This window comes from Polypterus senegalus, chromosome 1, assembly GCF_016835505.1.
Source record: "Polypterus senegalus isolate Bchr_013 chromosome 1, ASM1683550v1, whole genome shotgun sequence".
NCBI lineage: Eukaryota > Metazoa > Chordata > Cladistia > Polypteriformes > Polypteridae > Polypterus > Polypterus senegalus.
In genome coordinates, this window is record NC_053154.1 from 263,031,979 (window position 1) to 263,057,187 (window position 25,209).

At 35.1% G+C, this 25,209-nt stretch overlaps 1 protein-coding gene across 3 annotated transcripts in view; it reads left to right on the forward strand.

Moving 5' to 3' along the window:
- The window catches only part of dlg5a (discs, large homolog 5a (Drosophila)), a 236,991-nt gene that overhangs the window by 160,633 nt on the left and 51,149 nt on the right, over positions 1-25,209 (forward strand). For 2 of the 3 annotated variants that reach the window (XM_039773036.1, XM_039773044.1), the window contains exons 18-22: positions 5,670-5,814; positions 6,665-6,786; positions 8,422-8,511; positions 17,648-17,816; positions 19,657-19,734. In XM_039773036.1, coding sequence (XP_039628970.1) covers positions 5,670-5,814; positions 6,665-6,786; positions 8,422-8,511; positions 17,648-17,816; positions 19,657-19,734 — 604 coding nt within the window. The remainder of the gene's footprint in view (positions 1-5,669; positions 5,815-6,664; positions 6,787-8,421; positions 8,512-17,647; positions 17,817-19,656; positions 19,735-25,209) is intronic. The other variant, XM_039773053.1, reaches the window with a different exon arrangement.

Below are 25,209 nucleotides of genomic sequence, written 5' to 3' on the forward strand. Positions count from 1 at the left end.
ATTATTGTATTAAGAGCTATGTTAACAAAATACTACAACTAGTTCCTTGTTTCTAAAAACAATATTTAAAGGAAAATACTGCAGCAATAAGCAAGTAGTGTTCAACTTCAATAAAATATTTACAGTTGTTTATAAACATTAGTTAGAATTTGACAAAGCAGATATTTTGCTACAGAAATCTTTGTCTTTCCCTTTAGTATGTTTTGTATAGTTTTGATTTAGTTCTACTGTAGTTCTTTTTTTATTTTATTTACTACTTTAGTTCTTTTTTATTTTATTTAAATCTCTCTATCTATTAGATTAAAAAGGTTTTCTGTCATGTCCACGTTATTCAGCCTTCGCACCGCTCGCCCAGTCATTACTACTTCTGCGCACATCCTCACTTCGTACTACCCCTTGACACTTTCCAGTGCTAACTAGCCCTTCAGCGCAGTTGGTATAATGGCCAGACAGAAAAGCAAATGATCTATTCAAGAATGTCAAATTTTAGATCACGATAGAAAAAGAGCAGCAAGATCTGATAATGAACATTGAAAAAAGAAAATAAAAAAAGAGCTGCAGATAATAAAAATCAAGAACAAAGAGAATCTCCAATAAACGAAAATATGAACAATATTCTGAACAATATCTGAGCAAAAATGCCACGTTTATAGAATTTAAGTTAGAGGATAAAGTAATTCATAATATTCTTTTTGATAAGCTGTTGATGTAATTTAATTTTTTATTTATTTTTGTTACATTTTTTTACGTTTTACTTTTTTTTTTTTTTTGTTGTTACTCAAGTAACTGATTTTCTGCCTATAATAATAAAGGACCAAATTGTCTTCGTCCTGCAGCCTGCATACTCTTCTATGTACCATCTCTTTAAACACAATCGTTTTCTGTTACAAAGGAGCACCCCGACACCCTTTGAGTGGCTCGGTCGTGAGACAGCAGGCGAGGGATGTGTGCAGGGAATGGAGTCCCCTATTAATTATAAATGATTTATTGATGTGTATTTATGATATTGTGCATCTGGCATCTACTATGTATTTTTATATAATGGTAAAGTCAAAACTCTCCTAGGCCAGGGAGTCAGCTGTCTCTTTTGCTAAATTAATTCTCAGATGCTTAAAGCAGTTGTTTGGAAGCTAGGGATAAAGTCAGAAATTAGGTAAACTTTACTCTGTAGTTCTTTGCAGTTGAAGTCAGAAGTTTACATATACTTAGGGTGAATTCTTTAAAACTCGCTTTATAACACATCCACAGATTTTATACTACCAAACTATACATTTTTTATATCATTTAACACTAGAATTACCAGAGCCTACGAAAAAACTCTCAAATCCGTCCCACCTTAAATCGCTTCTTAAATCCCTTTACACTTTTCTGCCAGCGTCCTTTGTCCTCTAAATGTGCTGATAAAGAGAAGCTAGAAGCAGCCGGCTATTCCATCCCCCCACCAATTTAGAATGTGCACGAACTTCTCTCAGCTCATGCCTTGATTGAGTATCTGGGAGTGAAGTGAAGTTTTAGAGTGGAAATAATAGATTGTTATTTGGAACACACGCATTTCATGTCTGTTCCGTTTCTACAGTAATCTGTGTAAACACATTGTTAAAACAGAAACTTTTTTTTATTCTAGTAGTAGATGACAAAATGTAGGCATAAACTATATAATGTATGAAGTCCAAATATCAAAGAAACATTTTCACAAAAGGTACAAATATAACACAACAATTGCATTTTTATTCAAAAATATAACTGCAGAAACAAAAAGCCGCCTTAACATGCGACATTGACACCTGTTTCTTATGAGTGCCTCCGTGGCGCAATAGAATCAGCTGCCACCTGGGAATCAAAAGGTTGTGAGTTTGATCCTGCACCACTCTGTTTTGAGAAGTAAACTGCTCTTAGTCTTACTATTTTGTTATACTTTTACACCAACATATGTTCCTGTGTTTGAGCATGCGCAAACAGGCATGCTCAAAAAACGTGTAATGCCACGAAAAGTGTGCGCAGTCACTTCATTTCGCAAACAAAACAAGTGCACTTTTATTCAAGACTACCTGTATAACCGAAGAAAAAAGAAAGCAAGTTACAGTCGGCGATTGATACGACAGCTTGCATGGTGCAATGCTAAGAAGTGCTGATTTCCATTCCGTGCTATATAAAATCATCACATTCAAATATTAACAGTTCCCACACACCCAAGGACCGCCCTTCCTACATTTACGAGACGTGTACTTGTTGCAGTGTACACACCTCTCTGTGCTATGGTTCCTATTACACTGAATGAGCACCTGACACTGTACTTTCTTCCCTGGGGGAAGGTCCCACATCAGAGAATTTCCAGTTCCTGCATAAATTCACACCCGATCTGACGCTGTTCGTTTTCAAATAATATTGCATTAGTGCGATGATGTTTTCACATATATTGTCTCTTTCTTTCAGGTGTATAATAGAAACCACAGCATAGAGAGAAGTGTGTACATTGCTTCTTACAGGAAAAGGCGATGGAAAAAGTGCACTTGAATAAAAGTGCACTTTTGTTATACTTTTACACCAACATATGTTCCTGTGTTTGAGCGACACGAGCAGATGGGGAGTGTCTGATTATTGCATATAGCGCCGAAGTTACTGCTCTTTACCATTCTCTCCTCTGCATGTCCTGGAGTACAAAAGAAACAGCATACAGGAACATTCAATAAAACTGAACAAAAAGAAAATCAAGTGACGGTGAGATACGAAGAAGGCAGCTTCGCCCGCGTTTGTGTGTCAGAACCCTTTGGTATGTCATTACTATGCATCGTGGTACACTGCAGAGCTATAGCGCGTCTTTATGTGAAAACAGCCGTGTCAGATGGGGTTGTATGGATTGATTCTGAACACAACTGAGAGAATGAAAAGTGAATTAAAAAAAAAAACAAAGCTAACCTTTACAAGGATCATAAATTACACCGGCTGTTACGGACTGAAATAAAAATGTATGCTTTTATTCAAAAATAGTAAGACTAAGAGCAGTTTACTTCTCAAAACGGAGTGGTGCAGGATCGAACTCGCGACCTTTTGATTCTCAGGCGGCAGCTGATTCTATTGCACAACGGAGGCACTCATAAGAAACAGTTGTCAATGTCGCATGTTAAGGCGGCTTTTTGTTTCTGCAGTTATATTTTTGAATAAAAGCGCAGTTGTTGTGTTATATTTGTACCTTTTTCTTTGATATTTGGACTTCAGCCTTCATACATTATATAGTTTATGCCTACATTTTGTCATCTACTACTAGAATATAAAAAACGTTTCTGTTTTAACAATGTGTTTACACAGATTACTGTAGAAACGGAACAGACATGAAATGCGTGTGTTCCAAATAACGGATCTATTTTTTCCACTTTAAAACTTCACTTCACTCCCAGATACTCAATTAAGGCATGAGCTGAGTGAAGTTCGTGCACGTTCTAAATTGGTGGGGGGATAGAGTAGCCGGTTGCTTCTAGCTTCTCTTTATTAGCACATTTAGAGGACAAAGGACGCTGGCGGAGAGGTGTGAAGGGATTGAAGAAGCGATTTAAGGTGGGATGGATTTACGAGTTTTTTCGTAGGCTCTGGTAATTCTAGTGTTAAGAAGAAAGTTTCCTCGAAAGCTTGCATATTGTAATCTATTTAGTTAGCCAATAAAAGGTGTCATTTTGCTTGACTTTTCACCTATATCATTTAAGAAATCTACTTTGTGCTACAATGTTCACAGACTGAGTATTTTACTTTTTGTTGACTGTATCACAATTCCAGTGGGTTGCAAGTTTAGTTTTAACATATAGTTTAGGTATGCCTTTAAACAGCTTGGAAATTTCCAGAAAATGATTTCAAGCATTTAGGCAACTAGACAATTAGCTTCTCAAAGCCAGTTAACCTAACTGGAGCCAACATGTGTATGTATGTTAAGGCCTACCATCAAACTTATGCCTCATTGCTTGACATAATGGGAAGATCAAAAAAAAAAAAAAAAATCAGCCAAGAGAACAGAAAAAAAATGTGGACCTCCACAAATTTGGTTCATCCTTGGGGAAAAATTTTTAAATGCCTGAAGGTTACACTTTCATCTGTACAAGCAGTAGTATGCAAATACAAATACCAGGGGACTACACAGTCAACATACTGCTCAGGAAGGAGGTGCATTCTGTCTCCTAGAGAAGAATGTACTTTGACACAAAAATACAAATCATTCCCAGACCAACACCAAAGGACCTAGTGAAGATGGTGGAGGAAACAGGTAGACAAGTATCTATATCCACAGTGAAACAAATCCTATATCAACATAACCTGAAAGGCTGCTCAGGAAGGAAGAAACCACTGGTCCAAAGCCACCATAAAAAAGCTAGACTACAGTTTGCAGTGGTACATGGTAACAATAACCTTACGTTCTGGAGAAATGTCTTCTGCACTGCTGAATCCACGATTGAACTGTTTGGCCATAATGACAATCATTATGTTTGATGGAAAAATGGTTTACAGTTACAATCCAAAGAACACCATCCCAACTGTCAAGCATCATGTTGAAAAGGTGCTTGTTTTCTGCAGGATGGACTGGTGCACTTCACAAAATATATGGCATCATGAGGAAGGAAAATTATGTAGATATTCTGCAGCAATATCTCAAGAGCTGAGCGGAGTTCTAAATGGGTTTTCCAAATAGACAGTGACCTCAAGCATACCTCCAAAGGTGTGGCAAAATAGCTTAAGGACAACAAGGTCAAAGTATTAGAGTGACCATCACAAAGCCCTGATCTTAGTGCGTTTGAATATTTGTGGGCAGAACTGAAAGTGGGTGTAGGCCTACAAAATTGGCACAGTTACACCAGTTCTGTCTGGAGGAATGGGCCAAAATTCCAGCAACTTATCGTAAGAAGCTCATGAAATGCTACCCAAAGTGTTTGCCTCGGGTTAAACAATTTAAAGGCAGTGCTGCCAAATATTGACAAAGTATTTGTAAACTTGTGACCCGTCAAGTTTTATCTGTTTTATCAGTGTTAAACACAGATAATGTAGTTTACTACAGGCGTATCTTGTACTTCTATTTTTTTGTAGTTTGAAATTTGTTCCAGTGATGTTTTTCCCCTTTCTTGGCATGACATGGAAAATTATGAAGTTTCAAATTTCCGTTTAACTTCTGCATTTGGGAAAATGTTTATTTGAGTTTACTATTTCAAGTGTAAATGTACTGGTAGATTACAAAAATGCATTATTCCATGGATAAGAATAATATACCTGCGTCTGATTAATAATAGGTATCATGTCTGTATCTGGATTTTCCTTTCCTTTAAGTTCAGCTATTCTTTTATTTATTTATGGTAACACTTTCGATTAGGCACTACCTATTGTGCATCTGTTAGTCACATCCTGTTATGTATAAATATATTAACAAAGACTCAATAAAGGGATTATTTATCAGTGTGCAATCTAGCATATTACAATTTCACTTAATGGGTTAAGTAGGTGATGATATGTCTCTCAGTATTTCATTCTTCTCTATAAATCTTGCAAATTCTTAATACTTAAGAATAAATGAAGCTGTCATATTCACAAGTAATATGTTCTTAATATGCCACACTGTGCAGAAATGAATAACCACTCTGCTGATTCTTTTACAATTTGTGGATAGTACCTAATCTAAAGTCCTTTTTTCTGCACAGCAACTTCACCTCAGTGTTTGGCACCATGTCCTGCAGTTACTGCTGTCATGAGAAATCCAATTTACACTGCTTGGAGCCACCGGGTTGCCAATGTTAATTGTCCTTCAGTGGCCAGTCAGATCTGTCAACAACATTCACATCCCAGGTATTCCCTTAAATTTCCAGATTCAACAAAAACATTCTATATATATTTTTTAATAAATGTGTTCCAGTTGTTAAGTGATATTTTTGTACTACATTTATCCTTTGATGTTTTGTCTGTTGATTACCACTTGTGCCAGTATATGTTTTTTTCTATTTTACTGTTGGTTTTATGGATTTTTAATTTCGTGTTACTGGATTCTGGTAAATCGCATAGCATTCAATATAACCATTTATTCTTTGATCAAAGTTTGCTAATATCTTGTTCAAGCTGTTCTTCATCCTGTCTCCTACTCAGATAGTATCTTTCACCACTGATATTTGTTATTTAGAGGTAGTGTTGAACTCGTCTTCAGACAGTAAACTTGATTTACCATGAAATATTCTGTCTTGAGAGTACCAAATTCTCCCTTAGTTAGGCTTAATGTGTACTTGAAAAACATTGCTGCTGTAACAAAATGTACCTCAGACTATAAATATTGACAGACAGACTGCAAAATGCTTTCATACACATACATTTTGTGGTATGTTTCTAATTGTACAGTTATTAATACATTATCACTCAAATGGTACATATGTGTCTCGAGGGTTGCATTGATAAAGATATTTATATTGAAGTTTAAAAGCCTGATTATCACAAAATGAAAAAAATTGTGTTCATAGGCATAGTTGTATCTTTATTTATTTGTGCTACATGTATAAAACAAAAAATATGTAAATGTTCTGTTTGTGATTTTAAAGAATTTCCAAATATTTGCTGTTTAATTTAAATACATTCACTTAAAATGCAAAAATGTTTCAATTTCTTATTTAAACTATTAAGTATAAATTTCAATTTTATCTCCTTAATGTAGTCCAAGACACCAGGGTCGTCTAAGTTTAGACCTTAGCCACAAATGCTCCAGTGATTTTTCTGAGTCACCCAGAAGTAAAACACCTCATGGAACCAATTCTCTACCTTCTAGTGCCAGGCTTGGTAAATATGTCTTATCATCTTTGCAGAATTAAGCTCATTTATATATGTTTTATAGCTCACCTAATTTGTGGAAATATTTTCTGGTAATTTTCTAGTAAAGTTCTTTCTCATTGTGTCCTCTGTGATTTGAAGATGTTTAAATAGCAGTTCATACAAAGATCTAAGTAAACTTAATTTTGGCAATTTCCTGTAAAATTTTACATAATATTACACATGTGGTTATTCACACCACCTCACTGTGCTTTGGAGAATTGACACTGTCAAAACTTGAATATATAAAGTCATTCCCGAATATATAAAGTCAAAACTTGAATATATATAGTCACTGTCGGAATATATAAAGTCATTCCTGATTATATAAAGTCAGCATCGGAGTATATAAACTCATTCCTGAATATATAAAGTGAAAGTCAAAATCTATTGATTGAAAAACTCTGAACTGAACTAAGTTAACAAAAACGTATTCAGAAAAATAAATTAAAAAAACACTGTTCGGTTAATGTTTTAAAAATGATGCATGTGCCCTGCCCAGGATTGGTTCCTGCATTGCGCCCAGTGTTGGCTGGGATTGTCTCCAGCAGACCCCAGTGGAGCTCTGCTTTCAAGACTGTTTGTTTCCTGCCCTCTAATTAAGGCTACCTTTGAAGGTATTGCCCCCCAGCTACTGCCCTCCAACACCCCAAAGTAAACCCAGCGCTGGAAGAAGCTGGTATGAAATTGTATGCATGTACTTAATTCAATCTAGATTTTAATTGCAATAAAAAAAGCAACAACAAGATTAATAAATAAAAAAAAATACTAAACTTCTGTAGGGTAACTGCAACAAAAGGCATGAAAAGATGTGAATTCCAGCATCAAAAAAATTACAGTCTAGTGTACAAAATATAAGGATTTGCTGTGTCTAATGGTAAACAGAAATTGTTTCAAGAATGAGCATGAAAAATAATTCTGAAAGTAAAGGTTTGAATAAGTACATAAAAATACATAATACATATATATTAAATTATAGTTATAAATTATTTACAGTACTTGTTGCTTCTGAGTGATATATAATGCGTGTGTGATTTTGAGTATATATAATGTAAAGATTTTTTTTCCCCTAAAAATATAACTGCTACTGCAATACTTGTTTTAAGTGATTGTTTAGGTGCACAAGACTGTTTCGAAAAAGGGACACTGTTTCCAAACATGGGGGCACCTTGTGTCAAACCGTATAACTTTGCAGTGCAATGAGATATAATATATAAACTGGGTAAATAAACAGATTCCGGAATTGTGCATCGTATAATGTCTTGGTTATGTGCTGTAAAATCCAGTTTTTTGGAAAGAAATCCTCAAAGTACCAAATGTTTTTGTGTTTTATGTAGTTGATATTGATGTAAACAAATGTTTTCATTCATATGATACCTACTTTCTTTTAAAAATGTGAAGTATTGTACTCACTACTCCTCAGCCATTTGCATTATTACATAAGTAGAGTAATAGCTGTTTATTTTTGGGTAATGCAGGTGCAAAAATGCCAAAAACCCCTTCATGCATAAGTGGTTGAAGTCAATAACCTATAATTTGATTATTTTTAGTAGAAAGACAATTCTTTGAAAAATATATTATTAATAAATATTTGTTGTCTTATAGGGCCGTCAAGCAATTTACATTGTAGAAATGAAAGGATTAAAATCCCATCAACACCACGCTACCCAAGATTAATGCCCGGTCATGACAGAGGTAAGTAGCTTATTATTGTAAAATGTTTTTTTTTCTTTTATTAGTTTTTTTTTGAAAATTAAGTGAGAATTATAGGTTGAGTATCTAAAGTCCAAAACTTTTTTAATGCTAACATAATGCTACATGGGCCCCCCTTTTTAAACTGCTGAGAAAATGTGAACAACATACGTGAAGATTTAAAATGAATTTATTCATTCTAAACATGGGGCTGATCCCTCACGAAGCATCTAGTGCCATGAAGCTTGGGCACATGGGTTTGCGGTCCACTGTGAAAGTGGCGAGCACCACAAATCACCTTTATTTATTTGACTGTCAACGGGGCCAGGCCCCCCCTAAAAGCCTTGAATACACTGCTACAAGGTCAGCAAAAACGACAAGAGTGCTGTGTGGCATTTGTTAAAAAAATAAATAAATAAATGGAATGCCTTCCCGGGTCCTCCCTACGTGGAGTTTGCATGTTCTCCCCGTGTCTGTGTGAGTTTCCTCCGGGTACTCCGGTTTCCTCCCACAGTACAAAGACATGCAGGTTAGGTGGATTGGCGATTCTAAATTGTCTCTAGTGTGTGCTTGGTATGTGGGTGTGGATGTGTATGTCTTGCGGTGGGTTGGTGTCCTGCCCGGGATTGGTTCCTGCCTTGCACCCTGTGTTGGCTGGGATTGGCTCCAACAGACCCCCGTGACCCTGTGTTCGGATTCAATGGGTTGGAAAATGGATGGATAAATGGGATGCCACAAGTGGAAAATTTCACTTCATTCTCATTTATAAATATCTTACTTGGATTTGAGCTAAAACTGAAAAAAAAAAAAAAAATTCAATTTTATTCAAGAATAGTGTAGGTGTAACTTTTCCAACAGACTTAACAAGTTAATCAGGTAAGTCGACTTGACTCTTGGCGCTTTCATGGACACAGTAAAGGCAATGGTAAAAGGATGTTACCTGTTTTTTGCTTTCACACCCTTTGGATGACACTGTCACCTTTTTCAGTCTGCAGAGTGTCTTTAGCACAAGGTCGATTGTGCCTCTCTCTCTCGCTCTCATTCCCTGCATCTCTCATGATGCCTTAAAGAACCCTGTTCAGGACTTCAGTATTAGGGTTAGCTTCAAGAAACAATTGCCAAATATTTGTATGGCTTTCATGACAGCAGACATAGGAACTATGTATTGTTGATTATCAACAGTTAGGATACTATCAGGTTAATTAAGGACATTACTTATCTGGGCCTTAAAAGCTGCCCATTTGTGGAACAATTTTTATGAATATATAGACTGACTTTTGAAGACATTCAACAGAATAATCCAGCAAATCTGAAGTGGTAGGTCATTATGTAGGCTTTTCTAAGCAAGGGTATGAAAGTATTGATCTTAACTGCTGGTATTCAAAGGAACACATGGTGAGCATGAACTCCTTAAAGAAGGTGGTACTGAAAGCATATCATATGGTTGAGACCTTATTTATGGAATATTTTCACAGTATTGGTTTCGAAATCCCAAACTGGAAAGCCAGAATTACTACATATGTTGAGGTTTTAATACAGAGTACTAAATAATCCATTCCAACTACAGGAGATCACAATTTTAAGCCTCACCAAGACTCTGCTGTCATGTTGGAAGGGAGACTTTTGCTGTCAATTCAAGAAGAGCACTGCAGGTCTTGTTTTAGAATAGCTGACCAACCTTTTGTCTTTGTACAGATTTTTGAGAGTCATTTTGCCATTCTGCTCTATGTATGTTTAATGGCCACTAAGAAACCTTAAGATTGTGTTTCTCAGAAGATCGAACTGAGTGCACCATGGAAGTCCAAGTTTCGAAGGCATCTGTTACGTGTTTTCAGAGCAAGATTTTTTTCTCCATTTCTGTTTTGGCAGTAAATCAGTTAAAATGCCAAATGTTCAATCACTTGTCACTTATAAATTTGAAATAGTTATAAATTGACCGTTAAAATGAAATACAAATAGCAAATGTAAATAAAAACAAAATGATACAACTGACAGATACTGCAAGTATATTGGATAGATTTAACGAGTACCTCTCAAAAAAATGCTTTACTAATAAAACACTGAAAACATGAACATTAAATTTAACAATTTTGATTAGAAATTTTGGAAATAGTCTATTTTATGGGACATGGCATATTTGTGACAGTAAATAGCAGTGATTGTAAAAGCCATTAAATGAAAAAAGAGCAATTAAAATGCCTGAAAGAACAGCTGGGTATTCAATCCATATTGTATGACGAGATAGCGGAATCTTCAGAATGTAATGGGGATATGCTGGTTGATCTGGTATGCCAGATGAAATTCTTGTGGTATGGATTTTGGAGAAAAAGTTTTTTAATTCTATCTGAAAACATTAACAACAAATATTTGCATGTATGTGAATAATATGTAAAAAATGAGCCTCATCTATCCAAGTACAGGGTGAAGCAGAAAGGAAAGACGTTTTTTACAAAATCGCAAAATTGTTTTTTTTTCTTACAAAGAAATTTATTGAAAGATTTGAGTTCATATTGAAATAACATTCGACAATTTGTAGGGATGGAAATCCAGGTCTAAATGCAAAATACGCCTTACCAAACAATTACTGAGGCCAAGTTCATAAGAATGCTTCCGAGCAGATCGACTTGGACTGGGCAGCAGGGCTAGTCGTACGCTTTCCACATTTTCAGGGGTACATGCTGTTCGTATAGCCCCCGGCAGTCTTTTGTTCATTAGTGTACCTCATGTAAGAAGTGCTTTAACCCAATGTAGGATAGTGTTTCGAGCGGGAACAGCTTTATTTCTGTGGATATTGAAATGGCAACGAAACTCGCGCTGAACTGCGATAATAGATTGGTTGTTCTTGACAAAACAGTCGTACGCAAAAATGAAGTGTTCGTTTGTCCACGGCTCCATGTCTTCAACTAAAAAGAAAATTAAAAAAATGCTAAGACTAAGTGAATCTAATGCCACCTACCACACATCTGTCACTTCACCTAGTGGTGAGTTCTAGCCATTTCAAAGACGCCCGTCCTTTCTGCCTCACCCTGAGGTAGAGTGATGTGTGGTTCAGCCTAATTGGTGACTTGATGCTGGTTCCACTCCCATGCCCCCTGCTGACTGTAATCCCATGTCCCCAATCAACTGTACTTCTGAATTAAATGAAGATGTTTGTATGTATGTTTAAGGCTGGTAGTTTGAAGGAGGGAGAAAGAATAGGTAAAAGTTTTTGTCTTGTTCAGTGTGTAACCTGATGGCTGTCAGTTCAAGCCAGAGAGACAAGTACCTGCTCTGCTGTCAAGCCCATTTGAGTAGCAGAGGGCTAACAAGAATATTTACAGAGAATGATGCACACCTACGTGTTAATTTAATATTTTTTTTTTGTTAAAGAAATGTTTCAGTCTGAAAGATGTATGCAAACACATTATACTGGTTTTGGCTGAAACTGAAAGAAATTTTAATTATTCTGTGTTTTGGATTTTTGGCCATATTTCCCACTCCTATTAAAAATATACCTTTGCAGGAAATTTTAAAGAATAAAATATGTCAAGTGTATAGCAACTCCTTAGGAGCAGTTACATGCGCAAAGACTATGGAGGAGGTGCCTTGTCTCTCTAATTTGGTCATTATTGTATTAACTATTTTAGAACTCATTTGTTCTAGTTCTGTTGTTGGCAGATGATAAAGTTCTTTTTTCACACCTGGCTGTTACCTTTGGTGTTCGCTACAGCTGCCTGGATGTGTGATGTGATTGGGATGAGAGTCTGCATCTTCCGAGGTTAGAATTCTTATCTGAAAATAAAGGTTTAATGTAGTTTGCCGTGGGTTCGTAAATGGAGCTCTCCTTATAAGATGGTGCAGAAGCCATGTATTATTATTATTATTATTATTATTATTATTATTATTTGGGAGGCGGTTTAGGGTTCTAGTGGTGATGCTGTCAAGAGCCTTTCTGTGGCAGGTATACCAATTTGCAGAGAGACACATGTGCATAAACAGGATGGACTAAAAGGATTATATCTTTCACTACCTTCCTAGGAGATGTTTGGAATAGCTATTGGAAGTGTATTCTATTTAAGCCTAGTCTAGCTGCTGTATTGCCTACCAGTACAAGCTGATGGACAATAACAATATGAGTTTTGTAGGTTTTTATCCCTCTACATAGATGTTTAATGTGTAATGTGTTTCTGCATATGTACTAATATGCATATATATGGACAAAATACTTTAAAGTATATAACCATGTATTTAGGATCATTTTAATATGACATACTGAATACAGTGATTAAACTGAAGTGGGAATGGTTCTTGTTCTGGTAGGTAAGTGGGCCTTTGAAGAAAGCAAATATTTTCATTGAAACATAGTTTCCCCCCTCCCCCAAACTCATTTGTGTAGTATATGAGAACATATCTGTACATTTTGGAATGTAGATCTTTTGTGAGTATTGAGTACTACCAAGCACACTATTGTACCAGTTTGGGGTAAAGCCTCTATTTTTTGCTTCTTTATTAAAATGCAGAACACCTTATTCATTTTGCATTCATGGTAATTCCTAAGATACCTGGTTTCCATTCATAGTTCTAAACAGGCTGCTAATGTACCAGGGCTTGACAGTGAAGTTTCCTAGGTAGCCATCATTTTGAGCTAATTGGCAACCACTTTTTTGGCCTCTGGTTTCCAAGAATGTCAGCCATTTTAGTGATGCATCTTTTTTTTTTTCTCTAGTGGACCAGAAATGGCCAGTTTTTAATTATTTTGCATAATCAGCAGATTGGTGTATATCTTGCCAACCTCTAGTTGGTTCTACAATTAAAATGCAAGCTGCCGTCAGTGTTTTAGAGCACTGTCCAGTTTCCCTTTTAACTTAGTAAAGCAAATTTAAAAAAACACAGTAAAGCAACTGTTTGCTGTACAGATATACAGTATGTGAGCTGGGTGTGCACATAATAGAAATTTAAAAAATGGCACAGATCCCATGTCCACTACAATCTCTGCTGTGTACATTAAAGTGTGTGAAGAAGAAGAAACATATTTTAACTGCAACATGTGCCAGGAAAAAGCTGTGATGGAACTAAAGCGAAAACGTTTAGCACTGCAAATATGACCAGAAATTTAAGATTACATTATACAGAATTGATACATTTGTTTACTTCTTTTACATTGTTTCTTCAAAGTACTGCAATTTTAATAACATTCATTAAAGAATAATATATTGTAGTAGTAATAATTATGAATTATGTGAATATATGGAATGTTATTTTAGAAATCCAATAAAGGAACAGTAAAAAAAAAAAAATGCTGCTGAATATTTAACTTTAAATGGAAGGCAGAGATGACACACGTGTCTGCTGTTTGATTTATTTTACATTAAAATATTTAGAGGATTGTTGCATTTGTTCGATCATATGATGTTTGACATACAGAAACATTCAACATATATATTTGTTATGAATAAATTTTAAACATATAGCGTTGTACTTTGTTATAAGTACTTAAATTACAAATAATATATTGCAGCCTGTAAGGAATCTCTGTGGTATTGATTATACCTTTGTGATCTGGGCATTTTCATTTTTTTGGTTTCAGGAATGGCTTACTGAAACAACTCTGGAGGTTTAAGCTTATTTTAACAGTTCATTTTCAATCGCTGGTATACAGTATTATGTGATATTATAACAAAATGCAAGATTCTAGAGTGGATTGCAGGATGGGATCATATTCACTTTAAATAATTGAAGGATGTATTCTGTAGCATCTTGCCATTAATCTTTTGGGGAAAAACAAAAAACAACAACACAGTTTTTCACTTTAAAATTCAACTGCTGAGTATTTTTTGAACAATTGCTCAATAAACTGAATTATACAACCCCAGTCCCCGTAGGCTAGGTTTGAATAAACCATGTGTATCCAGCAGGGGGTGCTAGCTCCCTTGTTGGAATAAGTTCTTTTTTAATTGTGGCATGTTACATAACTCGAAACTATATAGATATAATATAAAAAGGAGATACCCCTCCCTTAGTGATATGATATTAACCACATATGAGAAATAACTTTGCCTTCTTTAATGACGGTTTACGCGGCATAACAGACGAGGAATCCATGACAAGACCTTTAGGAGTGGGAGCCCGATATATATTTTGTCATTGCATTGGAAGGATTTCCCAGATCAGATGACACAAAGGTGTGCCAGGCAATGTTCCAAGGCTTTATATTCTTTCTCCATGTGCATGCCCCCACTTAGGTTAATAATACAATTCCAAACAAGGCAAAGAGAGGATACAATTTCAGGCTGAATTTGACACATAGAAGTAGTGCTCGTTGCCCATTTTGCAGTTGTCCTTAACTTGTCTTCTCTTAAAAAGCTTGCCTAGAAGTTCTTATATGGTGAACCCCTGTGTGCTAAATCTGGCTTTGTGTTAACTGTTAACATATGAGCAGAAAGAAAAATTAATTTAAAATACTTGCACAGAGCACATTGACATATTAAACTTCAATTCTTTAATTCTGATTACACCATGTGACACAAGGAATGGGTATACATATGTCTATAATTCTGAAATGTTCAATTGATACCACTTCACATTTAAGTACTAGCACGTAGCATATAATTGCTCAACATCTTAATTATTCCAAAAATAGGCTGTTAAAAATGGCAACAATATTTTCAGTTTCAGCAACCAAGTCGATGCCGAGTTGCCAGTTCTGGCCATCATTTCTAAAAGGTAGCGTTGAGCCCTGCCATCATTCTGATAGAGGTTGATCTTGGTTTCATCTGTCCAAAGAATGTTTTTCCAGAACTGTGCTGGCTTTTTTAGATGTTCTTTAGCAGAGTCTAATCTAGCCTTTCTATTCTTGAGGCTTATGAGTAGCTTGCACCTTGCAGTGCACCCTCTATATTTACTTTCATGCAGTCTTCTCTTTATGGTAGACTTGGATATCGATATGCCTACCCCCTGGAGAGTGTTGTTCACTTGGTTGGCTGTTATGAAGGGGTTTCTCTTCACCATGGAAATGATTCTGCGATCATCCACCACTGTTGTGTTCTGTGGACATTGTGGAAAAATAATAGACAGTTTGATCAATCTGGTGTATGTGACAAAAGCCATGCAGACCCTGTCTTGTTCATAGTGCACATGACAAGTGCAACTTCTTGTTTCTCCTAACGAACAAAAAACCACAAGTGACCAACTGATGAACTAAAACCACAAGTGACCAACTGATGAACTAAAACCACAAGTGACCAACTGATGAACTTAAAGGATGTGGTAAATGCTGATCCAAGCAAAATGTTGTAAGATGTAACGGTTTGAAATTCTTGTGCAACTAAAGTCATAAGACAAAGGCCCTATAAAAAATGTGGGACACCGACCCCTCGAGGAAGATGAAGGGCAGGTGTCCTAAGACTGTGCTTCTCTGTCATTTTACCTTTGCCTGGTGTGTATTAATAAAAGATTTTTTACTAACTTTAAATTATATCTCTCTGTCTTCAGTCACAAGAAACGACACTATAGAAAAAGTGTCAACAACGTCCAGCTCTTTTTGCATTGCTGAGTTCACCAGTGCTTGCTTTCTTTCTCAGGATGTACCAAACTGTAGATTTTGCCACTCGTCATATTGTAGCAATTTTTCGGATGGGCTTTTTCTGTTTTCGCAGCTGAAGGATGGCTTCTTTCACCTGCATGGTTAGCTCCTTTGACCGCATGTTGTCTGTTCAAAGCAAAATCTTCCACATACAAGTACCACACCTCAAATCAACTCCCAGGCCTTTTATCTGCTTAATTGATAATGACATAACGACGGACTTGCCCACACCTGCCCATGAAATAGCCTTTGAATCAATTGTCCAATTACTTTTGAGCCCCTGAAATGAAGGGATTGTGTTAGAAAATGCTTTAGTTGCCTCACATTTTTATGCAATCTTTTTGTTCAACCCATGAATTAAAGCTGAAAGTCTGCACTTCAATTGCATCTGAGTTGTTTAATTTAAAATTCATTGTGGTAGTGTACAGAACCAAAATTAGAAAAAAGTTGTCTTTGTCCAAATATTTATGGACTGTATATAATATATATATGTATATATGTGTATGTGTGTGTATATGTATATGTGTATATATATATATGTATGTATGTATGTACAGTATGTATGTGTGTGTGTGTGTGTGTGTGTATATATATGTATATGTGTGTGTGTATATATGTGTGTGTGTGTGTGTATATATGTATATATATATATATATATGTATATGTGTGTGTGTGTATATATATGTATATATATATGTATATGTATATGTACAGTATATGTATGTGTGTGTGTATATATGTGTGTATATTAGTCTTAGAAAAGCTTACTTAAAATCAGTAATGTGATCGGTGGATACATAAGTTTGCATTTTTTGTCTTCTAAATTAAATGACCACTCTCTCTATGATGTATCTTGGTCTTTAATGTAACTTTTTTCATCCTTATGATTAATAACTCTGCTTAAAGGCTTTGATCCTATGCACATCTGTTACCATTAAGTTGTAAATTGACCAAAACATATGCACAATACAGGAAGAAAGAATCAGAAAAGATGCTTTCAATGTGAATTGCCTGTAGTTAAATTGACTTAAGGGTCCTGAACTTTTTTTGGTAAATTTGTTCTTTTATAGTTCATCCTGGTTCGTTTGATCAGATTTAAAACTTATTATAAGCAGTCTGTAGTTTAAAAAAATGAAGGTTTTATTCTTTAGGACAGATGGACAAGAATTCAAAGGGAACTTATTTAAATAATGAAACTAAATTTAATTATTGTTAAAAAAATTTGTTTAAATCTTTTAAAACATAATTTACTTATATAAAAAGAAGATTTTACATTTTGGTAATATGAAAAAAGGCTTCTTTTAGTACAGTATGATCTCTGTTGTTTCATATTTTATTAGGGTGCCCTTGTTAGTGTTCTGATATGAATTATACTTTCCACATTGTTTTTTATTGGTATACCTACGTCTAATTATAGCGTATAGTTTTGTACATTGATGGAATATACAGTATTTGTTTTGTGATGGTCAACAATCACCACTTTTAATTCACTTCCATTATTTATAATTACTTATACTATATATATTATTTTGTTTCAAAATCTTTAGTTCTAACCTTTCTCATATTTAATTTTTGCAGGATCACATTCCCGTTCAGAATGTAGCAGCCCTTGTCTAATAACTCCACCACAGTCACCATTAAATCTGGAAACATCCTCCTTCACTAGCAGCCAATCGCAAAGTTCAATCTCTACTCAGCCAAGAGTATCTATCAGTCCTGTACCAAAGGGAGAGAGGAGAAAAGACAGGTATATAGAATAATGTCTTATAGAAACATTGAACATGAAGTTAAATTATTTGTATATAAGCTATTTTGAGTAAATTTAATTTCAATTTATTCAGGTAAAACCATCTTCCAACTAACAATCAATGTATATAAGCTATTAATTGCAATTTATTAGGTAAATACACATATCTAAATGGTAATCAATCTGTAGGCTTAATACTGTTATTGTAATGTATAATATGTTTTCATATGTGAATCTGCCATAAAAAAATCTAAAAAAAAAAACCTCACATACTTTTATCACATAAATATATTTGTAATAGATAAGATGTTATGTTGAGACAAATTAGTCTCTCTGTTACAGTAATGGTAGAGTTTATTTTGTGTTTACTATGAAAGGTATGATATTAAATAATGATTATATGTTATCTAAATTTTTTATATTTATTGTTTTTGATTAATCGCCATTTTTATTATTGCAGTGCCAAGGTTGCATTCCATTTTTGCCTTCTTTGTAACTTCCCAAATTTTGGAAGGTTATTACTTCATGAATTTTCACATAATATGTTCTGAATTCCTTCTTGAAAGCTTTGACTCTTGCTAGTCTTTCTCTCACTTGTATGTTTGCTGCATTTATAAAAGATACATATCCATTGATTTACCTCTGCAACTTGAAACATCTTTCTCTCTAATATGCATATGTGTGTATGTGTGTGTATATATATATATATATATATATATATATATATATATGTATATATATGTGTATATATATATATATATATATATATATATACACACATATATATATATATATATATATATATATATATATATATATATATATATATATATATATATATATATATATATATATACACACATATATATATATATATATATATATATATATATATATATATATATATATACACATATATACACACACACAGAGTGAATCCCCACCTATCACGGAAGTAAAAATGAAAATAATGCATATGTAACAATTCCCATGAAAATAACAATCTCTTTAAATTGTTAATCCAGTAAACCAAACCCAGGGGTGGGTGAGTGAAGCAAGCAGGGGGCAATTATAGTATTACTAAATGTGTGGTGTAGCGGGGGTGCAATAAATGAAATGCGATATAGCGGGGGATCACTGTATATACTGTGTGTGTGTGTAGTGTTGATGTTTGTATCATTTAAATCTAATTCCTTAGTAATTTTATGCAATTTCTTTCTGGGTTTAGTAGCTGGACTTCAATCATTAAGGAAGAACTGTACTGAAAGTATACTGACATTTCTAATTTGAGAAAAATAAATTGAAATTACATGTGTGAAGATAAGATTGAAAAGTCTAGAGAGACTGTAAGAACTGGCAACTGGCAAATTCTTTTGTACTGAATGTCAAACAGATGTTTTACTCTGAAAACACATTTAATGTTAAATCATAAATAGTTATAATTGTGCTTTTTTCAGCTTGATAAACTCTTCAAAATCATACAAACTTGCCAATTTACTTGGATTGCTCAGTTTTACATAGCTGAGAACATTAGGTTACTGTATTTGTTATGAAGTTTAAATAAATTCTCATTCCTTTACTTGCTTATTTGTTACGTTATGGGTCAATATTAAAAGAGAGAGTAGCATAACAGTGTTTGCATTATTAACACCACTGTGGTGGCTTTAAACCTTAGATTTGCTGGGCTCAAATATTAGTCTTTTTCCTGTAATAGTGAATTCTTGTCTCATTTTAATGCTTCTTTTTAATAGTCATCTTTCAATTTCTATAATCATTTCTATTATTTCATTCTATTGCTGTTGTCTGTTTTTCTTTTTTCTTACTTTTCTGAATATTTCAGATATCTGTTCCGTAATAGATCCTTTCTGAGAATCCCTCTTGCTCCTAGGCCTAGATTCTCATCACTAAGAAGCCTGAGGTTTGTCCTTCCAAATCATTTAAAAAGCATGTCCCAATGTAGTTAAATAGGTTTGTGGTGTAGTTATTTTGTTTGGACACAATATATTTAACATTTCTAAGACATGGGTATTGGAGTACAATATGTTTAAAAAATTGAATGATGTTGAATAGTTTTGTTTATTTTCACTGTTGCATTTTATTCTTTATATTGATACACTGATTGGGACCTTTGTAGGCAATCATTCTGATTCTGTAATTTTTACAATTACCTTTTATGAAATAAAATGTTAAGATTTAAGCATTTTTAAAAGTTCTTAAGTCTTTAGTACTTTTAAAGGTTATTCTACCATGAGAATCATTGCTTTTTTTTAATAAAAAAAAAACACTTTTAGGATTCTGTTTATCTTTTCATTTACAATACATGCATTGCTACCATAGCAGTTTTCTTTTTTGCTATGAGTTTGGCAGACGTTTTCTTTTTAAAAATGATATGCTACTGTAAATAAAATTTAGTGAGAGTGCAGCATCTTTGGGTTAGGGTTAGGGTTATTCACATTATTCACACTTAAAATGCAATATACTCTATATAGATATAGTTGTTAATTTTAGATTTTTTCTTTTTTTTCTTTTGATCAAGTGATTTGTTGATTGATCTCATGTAATCATGTTAGGTTGATGATGAGACTATTAAAATGAAAATTTGCATGGCCTGATAAATCTGTACTGGCCCTTCCATTGAAACATACCAAATATCAAGATGATGTATTCTGGTTGCATTTCTGTAATTGGATCAACATCTATAAAGAGGAAACTATGCAGATATGTCAATGTCAAGTATTATTACTTGCCTCATGCCTTTTTGTTTTTTTTTTTATCTGATAATTATATTTTGACTAGTAATGGTTAGACTTCCAGTTACTGTATCAGTAAATTGACTAGTGAAAACTGAAAGATATTTCCCTTGAGTTTCTGTGTAACTGTTAGTTATCTATAATTACATTTTAACTGGTTGTGATAATAATAATGCCTTCCTCATTTTTTCTGTTATAAATATTTGACCCTGAACATAATTTTTGGGGTCTGAAATTCTGCTTTAAAGATTCTAATTGTAATTGTTTGTCTGTTGTTCTGTTTAATTAGTCAAAATAGCTGATACCTACTGTTTAAATTTTGGTGAGAACAGTAGCATGATGCTCAGGTCTGGTGCTTGCATTTTCTCCTTGGGTGTACTGGTTTTCCTCCCACAGCTTCAGAGCGTTACAGGCCAGGTTAATTAAATGGTGACTGTGTTAGTATTTGAGTCAGACTGTGATGTGAAGCACCGTTCAGGGCTCTTTGGTGCATTCTTCCATATGCTGCCCGGAAAGGCTCAGGTCCCCAAAACCAAGTGCTGGATTATGGATATTACAAGAGTATTATGTCACTATATCAGTTTTTCTTATCAAATCTTTTGATTCCAACCTACTAAAAGAAATGCCAGTAAAACAAATATTTTATTTTTCACAGTAAACACTAATATTGTTTAAAGAAATTTTATGTGCTGATCAAATGGATGTGTCTGTTTTGTGCAACAACTCCGTTGTCTTAATAATTGGCTTAGTGTATTCCACACCCTTTGCATAAAAGCAATTTTCTTTGTATGCATGGATTGACATAATAAAAGAGAAAGTAAAATAGATTAAAGTTTGCACTGCGTCTTTCTATTGTGTACTATTTTTGGCAAATATCTCAATTTATCAATAGATATCCATTCTGAAAAAACTGTACCAACACTCTTTATCTGTAGTAAGAATATTATCAATATAAGAGGTTCTTTACTACTTGATTGTTCTTTTGAGATAAAGATCTGATCCATAGACTCCTCTAATTCCTGGTGCTGCTGTTCAAAATTAGCTTTTAGTGTAACTGCAGTATGGCTATAAAAGTTTGTTAGAAATGAAGATTCAAATGTTCACAGTAATAAGTATATATTTGAATATGATTGAACGTAGCTTACATATTCTTGGTGCTAATATATATGTTTGATTTATATGTGTTTTTATCATCTTTATTTTTATTATTTATATATTTACATTTTACTTGCAGTACACCTGCAAAGAATGGAATGCTTGTGACTAGTAAACAGTTTGAAAGAAGCAAGTGAACTGAAGCTTTTAAAAGAAAGTGATTTGTTGCTCTTTGTAAAAGTAGGAATGCGCATATGAACTGATGTAAAATGACAAAGCTGTTTTGGCATGTAGAAGTGTTCACAAAAGGTTCTTTAATCTCTAATGTTGTTTTTATATTGGTGGACAAGTTAATGCTGGTAATGCCTAAATTATTAACCTTGATTATACATACTGAGGCAGATAGCAATAAACAAGGCCAGTTTCACTGGCGTGTTGCAGTGTCAAAGGCTTAAAGGGTTTTATTAATATGAAAGGCTTTTGAACATGTGCACTCCCTCAAGGAAAACCTAGTTTTTTGGGGTTTTTTTGTTAGTTTCTTTAAAAATGTAATCTTAAATTTTGTGTGCATCTCTCGCCTCCCACTCCCCACATGTGATATTAAAAATATCAAAAATGTTCAAAGCTGAGAATTTCAGTATTGTGACAAATAGTGTTAACTTAAACAATTCGCCAAAGCATTTTTCGCAGCAAATATGCTGGGTTCTCCGATGACCTTGTTCACTGAATATTTTCCTGGAAATGCACTGCGTGTGTAGCTAGCTTAGATGAACGTTTTTCCCCTAGCACCTCATGATGCTTATGAGGCCAGTGTTACATCACAGAGCTGTAGCAGTCATGATGAATGGAGATGTCCCGATTGTGTATATGCAGAAAGTTTCTGCATATATACTGCTCAAAAGAATTAAAGGAACACTTTTTAATCAGAGTATAGCATAAAGTCAATGAAACTTATGGGATATTAATCTGGTCAGTTAAGTAGCAGAGGGGGTTGTTAATCAGTTTCAGCTGCTGTGGTGTTAATGAAATTAACAACAGATGCACTAGAGGGGCAACAATGAGATGACCCCCAAAACAGGAATGGGTTTAACAGGTGGAGGCCACTGACATTTTTCCCTCCTCATCTTTTCTGACTGTTTCTTCACTAGTTTTGTATTTGGCTACAGTCAGTGTCACTACTGGTAGCATGAGGTGATACCTGGACCCTACAGAGGTTGCACAGGTAGTCCAACTTTTCCAGGACGGCACATCAATACGTGTCATTGCCAGAAGGTTTGCTGTGTCTCCCTGTACAGTCTCAAGGGCATGTAGGAGATTCTAGGAGACAAGCAGTTACTCTAGGAGAGCTGGAGAGGGCCATAGAAGGTCCATAACCTTTGGGCAAGGAGGAACAGGATGAGCACTGCCAGAGCTCTACAAAATGACCTCCAGCAGGCCACTGGTGTGAATGTCTCTGACCAAACATCCAGAAAGACTTCATGAGGGTGACCCAAGGGCCCCATGTCCTCTAATGGGCCCTTAGCTCACTGGCCAGCAGCATGCAGCTCGATTGGCATTCGCCATAGAATACCAGAATTGGCAGATGCACCACTCGTGCCCTGTGCTTTTTACAGATGAGAGCAGGTTCACCCTGAGCACGTGACAGAAGTGAAAGGGTCTGGAGAAGCCATGGAGAACATTATGCTGCCTGTAACATCATTCAGCATGAGCAGTTTGGTGGTGGGTTAATGATTGTCTGGGGAGGCATATCCATGGAGGGTCACACAGACCGCTACAGGCTTGACAAAGACACCTTGGCTGCCATTAGGTATCAGGATGAAATCCTTGGACCCATTGTCAGACCCTATGCTGGTACAGTGGCTCCTGGTGCACTACAATTCCTGGCCTCATGTGGTGAGAGTATGCAGGCAGTTCCTGGAGGATGAAGGAATTGATACCATTGACTGGCCACCACACTTTCCTGACCTAAATGCAATAGAACACCTCTGGGACAGTATGTTTTAGTCCATCCAATGCCACCAGGTTGCACCTCAGACTGTCCAGGAGCTCAGTGATGCCCTGGTCCAGATCTGGGAGGAGATCCCCCACAACACCATCTGTCATCTCATTAGAAGCATGCACCAATGTTGTCAGGCATGTATACAAGAACACAGGGGCCATACAAAGTGCTGCGTACAATTTTGAGTTGCTGCAATTAAATTTTGGCAAAATGGACTAGCCTGCCACACAATTTTTTCACTCTGATTTTTGGGGCATCTTTGAATTCAGGGCTCTGTAGGTTGATCATTTTCATTTCCATCAAACGATGTGGCATCCTTTCGTTCCTAACACATTACCCAGTCTATATCAGTATAGATATCCAGGAGGATTTCTTTTTCCCATTGAGATCTGATGTGTTTTCAAAGTGTTCCTTTAATTTTTTTGAGCAGTTTATATTGTAAGCATACTTCACATTGCGGTATTATCAAGTCTGCTTTATGCCTGCTTAAATAATTTACAATGTATACATGTATGCTTAATGTCACTGCCTGATTGGTATTCCAAATGGATTTGAACCCCTCATGCATTACAAAAAAACTGTGTATTTTTATTTGAGCAGTACATTAGCTGACCATAATGAAAATATTATGAGTACCCATACCAATCAACCACTTCCTCCAAGTATATAATACTCAGCGATCTCACCTTATGGCTAATTGTACATGCTGGGCGAATGCATGCACAATTAGCAATTTGGTGCAGTAGAGAGTCAAAAAAAAAAAAAACAACCCTTAAAGAAGCCATCCTATTCCCCGAGTCTAAAAACGCATTATACTCTGTGAAATAATAATAATAATGAAAGCTTTTTTAGTATTTGCAAGATGTTTCTATCATTTTGATGGAGGACAAAAGTGTGAAATGCCTGCATGGATAGATCGGATGGAGTGCATCTTCCAAAAATATTGCATGGCACATTCAGACAGTCTCCTTAAGATTAGAACTTTGTGAGCTTAATGAGCTATATATGTATGTATGTATGTGTTTTTGTATGTATGTATGTATGTATGTATGTGTGTGTGTGTGTATATATATATGTATGTATATATATATATATATATATATATATATATATATATATATACACACAAACGGATTCCAAAAAGTTGGGACACTATACAAATCGTGAATAAAAACTGAATGCAATGATGTGGAGGTGCCAACTTCTAATATTTTATTCAGAATAGAACATAAATCACGGAACAAAAGTTTAAACTGAGAAAATGTATCATTTTAAGGGAAAAATATGTTGATTCAGAATTTCATGGTGTCAACAAATCCCAAAATAGTTGGGACAAGGCCATTTTCACCACTGTGGGGCATCTCCCCTTCATCTTACAACACTCAACAGACGTCTGGGGACCGAGGAGACCAGTTTCTCAAGTTTAGAAATAGGAATGCTCTCCCATTCTTGTCTAATACAGGCCTCTAACTGTTCAATCGTCTTGGGCCTTCTTTGTCGCACCTTCCTCTTTATGATGCGCCAAATGTTCTCTATAGGTGAAAGATCT